The sequence below is a fragment of the Rutidosis leptorrhynchoides genome, chromosome 2 (assembly GCF_046630445.1).
Source record: "Rutidosis leptorrhynchoides isolate AG116_Rl617_1_P2 chromosome 2, CSIRO_AGI_Rlap_v1, whole genome shotgun sequence".
Classification (NCBI taxonomy): Eukaryota; Viridiplantae; Streptophyta; class Magnoliopsida; order Asterales; family Asteraceae; genus Rutidosis; species Rutidosis leptorrhynchoides.
In genome coordinates, this window is record NC_092334.1 from 394,199,249 (window position 1) to 394,204,027 (window position 4,779).

At 39.1% G+C, this 4,779-nt stretch overlaps 3 protein-coding genes across 3 annotated transcripts; all 3 read left to right on the top strand.

The window, feature by feature from the left end:
- The first annotated feature begins 484 nt into the window (after positions 1–484).
- On the top strand, positions 485–1,679 carry LOC139889071 (uncharacterized mitochondrial protein AtMg00810-like). The gene is made up of 2 exons (XM_071872044.1): positions 485–1,349; positions 1,396–1,679. The coding sequence occupies exons 1-2, from the start codon at positions 485–487 to the stop codon at positions 1,677–1,679; spliced, it is 1,149 nt and encodes a 382-aa protein (XP_071728145.1).
- Positions 1,680–2,168: 489 nt separating this feature from the next.
- LOC139889072 (uncharacterized) lies at positions 2,169–2,753 on the top strand. The gene has a single exon (XM_071872045.1). The coding sequence runs from the start codon at positions 2,169–2,171 to the stop codon at positions 2,751–2,753; it is 585 nt and encodes a 194-aa protein (XP_071728146.1).
- Positions 2,754–3,401: 648 nt separating this feature from the next.
- Positions 3,402–4,253, top strand: LOC139889073 (uncharacterized mitochondrial protein AtMg00810-like). The gene has a single exon (XM_071872046.1). The coding sequence runs from the start codon at positions 3,402–3,404 to the stop codon at positions 4,251–4,253; it is 852 nt and encodes a 283-aa protein (XP_071728147.1).
- Positions 4,254–4,779: the final 526 nt, after the last annotated feature.

Genomic DNA, 4,779 nt, shown 5'->3' on the forward strand with positions numbered 1-4,779 from the left:
AAGCAACAATGATGATGTGAAATGGGAGCAATGTTTTACCGTTGATACGATTATGAAGACGAATCAATGTGATTTTGATTTGGTTGGCTCTCGTTGTATGACCGGTGATGAAACTATCCTTTGTAATAAAGAGATTGTTGATGGTGTTCTTTTGGCAAATGAAAAGGAGGATTCTAGTGTTGATGAAAGTTGGGAGCATTGTCTTTCGATAGAAGTTGATGATTCGGTTGGAACTTCTCATGGTGAAGACTCTTCACAAATTTCAGAATCAAGGAGTTATGATGTTGAAAATGGAGTTGGAAATGGAGAAGTAGGTGACAAACCGGAGGAAAGGAAATCAACAAAGGAGAAAAGACAACCCGAGCATTTCAATGATGATGAGATGAACATCAACAAGGTATTTACATGTTTATCTTCAGGTGGCATTTTCGAGGAACCGACAAGTTTCAAGGAAGTCAAAGATTCTCCGGATTAGAGAATAGCAATGCAAGAAGAGAATGGTGCATTGGAGAAGATAGAAACGTGGGAGTTTGATAAGAAGCCGGAAGCAAATAATCCGGTTACTTGTAAGTGGGCTAACCTCTTGAAGAAGAACTCATATGGAACCATTAATAGGTTCAAGGCTCGGTTTAGTGATAACCTTCAGGGTCATTGTAGAATGAATAATCTGGGGGAGATTGGATGTTTTCTTGGCTTGGAAGTTGATAAATTAGAAAACGAGTACTTTATCTCTCAAAGGGGTTATGCAAGAAGTCTCTTGGAACGTTTCAACATGGGGGAGTCAAAGCCTATGACTACTCCAATGGAACCAAACCTCAAAATGAAGAAAGATCAAGGAAAAGAGCTCAAGGATGTGAAGTTGTTCCGACAAATGGTTGGAAGTTTAATATATCTAACCATCACAAGATCGGAAATTGCTTACTCGGTTGGCATTATTTCACAATTTATGCAATGTCCAAGTAATGTTCATCTTGATGCAGCAAAAAGGATCCTTCGTTATGTGAAAGGATCAATAGGCCACGGCTTGTGGTATAAGAAGTGTGATAATGTTTTGTTAAATGGTTTCGTGGATGTAGATTGGATGGGAGACGCAAATGATCGCCATTCAACTTCGGGTTACTGTTTTAACATGGGTTCCGCGGTTATTTCATGGTGTAGCAAGAAGCAAGATGTTGTTGCTTTATCTAGCACGGAAGCGGAATACATAGCTGCAACTATGGCGGCTCAAGAATGCACTTGGCTAAGAAGATCGATTGGTGACATACTTAAAGAAGTAGACTATGTTGTCAAATTGAAATGTGACAACGAAAGTGCAATCAAACTTGCTTCGAATCCCGTTTTTCATGCCCGTACTAAGCATATTGAAAATGAGATATCATTTTATTCGTGAAAAAGTTCTAAGCGGGGAGATCGAGCTAGCAAATGAAAGGACGAATGCTCAAGTAGACGACATCTTTACTAAAGCTCTAATGAAGGCCAAGTTCATGGAATTTCGAGAGGCGTTGGGAATTGTTGATCGGGAGTTTGCACCAAGGGGGAGTGTTAAAATATTGGTACAAACTCAAAGTGTCACTAAAAGTGCACCTCAAAGTGCCACTACAAATCAACCTATGTCTTGTACGAATTTTGAAGATTTCGGTATGCGTGAATCACTTGAATGCGGTGCATCTCTTCATTGATGCGGCGCATCCATACACCAAAATGTCCCGATTGTTTTAGATGGGGAGTTTCACTTGAATGCTGCGCATCAGAAGGAGAGGATGCGGCGCATCCTCTACAGATGCGGCGCATCTGTAGCTGTATCAAGTTGGTCACTCACCAACTTTCCCACTCTGGGTTTTCTTGCTTTTCTTTTGCTTTTCTTGTTTAATGGGCACTTTGTCTCAATGATTTATGGCTTTAATGAGTGTAGTAGGTGTGTGCTAATCATCTTATTTCTACTTTGAACATCTATTTAAAGGAGTGTTGTAACCATAAGAAATGCAGTCCAAACACATTCAGTTTTTCAATTGTTCTTACTTATTGTTTTCCTACTCTTTCATTTACAGCATTTAACTAGTTGTTTTATGGTATCAGAGCTTGGTTATAAACTTGGTTATAAGTTTAGTCCTAAGTTAAACTTTGTGTGCAATTACTCAAAGTGTAAACTAGTTTCTTGCTAATCAAAAATGGAAGTCTCAAATGTAAACAATGGAGGTATGTTCAATGGTATGGAGAGACTTGTAGGCAACAACTACAAGTATTGGAAGATGTGTATGGAGGCTTACCTTCAAGGTCAAGACCTATGGGAACTTGTGGCTGGAAGTGATGTCATTATTCCCATAGAAACTCTTGAGCATGGTGAATCACGAAGGAAATGGAAGAAAAAGTGTGGAAAGGCTCTCTTTGCGTTGAGGACATCAATTAGCAAAGAGTGCATAGAACACGTTCGTGATATAAGTTCACCAAAGGAAGTGTGGGACACTCTTGAAAAACTCTTCACAAAGAAGAACACCGCAAGGTTGCAATTCCTAGAAAATGAGTTAGCAATTTCAAGACAAGAAGCAATGACAATTTCGGAATATTTCTTGCGGGTCAAAAGCATTTGTGCAGAAATTTCAGAGATTGATGATAAAGAGAAGATTAGCGAATCTCGTTTGCGTCGATACTTGATTCGTGGGTTGAAGAAGGAGTATGTCCCGTTCATAACCTCTATTCAAGGGTGGGCTACTCAACCTTCGGTTGAAGAATTAGAAAATCTTCTCTCTAATTAAGAAGCTTTGGCTAAGCAAATGGCCAAGAGTTTTGAGTCCGATGCGGTTTTGTTCTCGAAAGGAAAGAACAAGAAGAAGGTTTCACCCAACAAAGATGAAAAGGAAGCTTCATTCCGCAAGAAGAATGAAGAGGATGAAGTGTTGTCAAGTGATAATGAAAGTGAGTACAAAGGAAGGAAATCTCCCACATGTTACAAATGTGGAAAGGTTGGTTATATTAAGAGATTTTGTCATTCAAAAGTCACAAAAGCAAACGTGGCTTGCACAAGCAACGATGATGATGTGAAATGGGAGCAATGTTTTACCGTTGATACGGTTATGAAGACGAATCAATGTGAATTTGATTTGGTTAGCTCTCGTTGTATGACTGGTGATGAAACTATCCTTTGTAATAAAGAGATTGTTGATGGTGTTCTTTTCGCAAATGAAAAGGAGGATTCTAGTGTTGATGAAAGTTGGGAGCATTGTCTTTCGATAGAAGTTGATGATTCGGTTGGAACTTCTCATGGTGAAGACTCTTCACAAATTTCAGAATCAAGGAGTTATGATGTTGAAAATTGAGTTGAAAATGGAGAAGTAGGTGACAAACTGGAGGAAAAGAAATCAACAAAGGAGAAAAGACAACCCGGGCATTTCAATGATGATGAGATGAACATCAACAAGGTATTTACATGTTTATCTTCAGGTGACGTTTCCGAGGAACCGACAAGTTTCAAGGAAGTCAAAGATTCTCCGGATTGGAGAATAGCAATGCAAGAAGAGAATGGTGCATTGGAGAAGATAGAAACGTGGGAGTTTGATAAGAAGTCGGAAGCAAATAATCCGATTACTTGTAAGTGGGCTAACCTCTTGAAGAAGAACTCATATGGAACCATTAATAGGTTTAAGGCTCGGTTTAGTGATGATCTGTCGGGTCATTGTGGAATGAAGAATCTGGAGGAGATTGGATGTTTTCTTGGCTTGGAAGTTGATAAATTAGAAAACGGGTACTTTATCTCTCAAAGGGGTTATGCAAGAAGTCTCTTGGAACGTTTCAACATGGGAGAGTCAAAGCCTATGACTACTCCAATGGAACCAACCCTCAAAATGAAGAAAGATCAAGGGAAAGAGCTCAAGGATGTGAAGTTGTTCCGACAAATGGTTGGAAGTTTAATCTATCTAACCATCACAAGACCGAAAATTGCTTACTCGGTTGGCATTATATCACAATTTATACAATGTCCAACTAATGTTCATCTTGATGCAGCAAAAAGGATCCTTCGTTATGTGAAAGGATCAATAGGCCACGGCTTGTGGTATAAGAAGTGTGATAATGTTTTGTTAAATGGTTTCGTGGATGCAGATTGGATGGGAGACGCAAATGATCGCCATTCAACTTCGGGTTACTGTTTTAACATGGTTTCCGCGGTTATTTCATGGTGTAGTAAAAAGCAAGATGTTGTTGATTTGTCTAGCACGGAAGCGGAATACATAGCTGCAACTATGGCAGCTCAAGAATGAACTTGGCTAAGAAGATTGATTGGTGACATACTTAAAGAAGTAGACTATGTTGTCAAATTGAAATGTGACAACGAAAATGCAATCAAACTTGCTTCGAATCCCGTTTTTCATACCCGTACTAAGCATATTGAAATGAGATATCATTTTATTCGTGAAAAAGTTCTAAGCGGGGAGATCGAGCTAGCAAATGTAAGGACGAATGCTCAAGTAGCTGACATCTTTACTAAAGCTCTAATGAAGGCCAAGTTCATGGAATTTCGAGAGGCGTTGGGAATTGTTGATCGGGAGTTTACACCAAGGGGGAGTGTTAAAATATTGGTACAAACTCAAAGTGTCACTAAAAGTGCACCTCAAAGTGCCACTACAAATCAACCTATGTCTTGTACGAATTTTGAAGATTTCAGTATGTGTGAACACAAGAAATCATGTTGTATGGAACACACACTCGGATCACACTTACACTTTTTTATTTATTTCACAATGTAACACATGCACGTGTTTGAGTATACACACACCTTTTGAGTAC

Bases quoted from the DNA above. Each gene is read 5' to 3' on its own strand.
- LOC139889071 (XM_071872044.1), top strand. From the start codon at position 485: ATGCAAGAAGAGAATGGTGCATTGGAGAAGATAGAAACGTGGGAGTTT. The intron at 1,350-1,395 runs GTACTAAGCATA...TTCGTGAAAAAG, and splicing joins GAATCCCGTTTTTCATGCCC to TTCTAAGCGGGGAGATCGAG.
- LOC139889072 (XM_071872045.1), top strand. From the start codon at position 2,169: ATGGAAGTCTCAAATGTAAACAATGGAGGTATGTTCAATGGTATGGAG.
- LOC139889073 (XM_071872046.1), top strand. From the start codon at position 3,402: ATGAACATCAACAAGGTATTTACATGTTTATCTTCAGGTGACGTTTCC.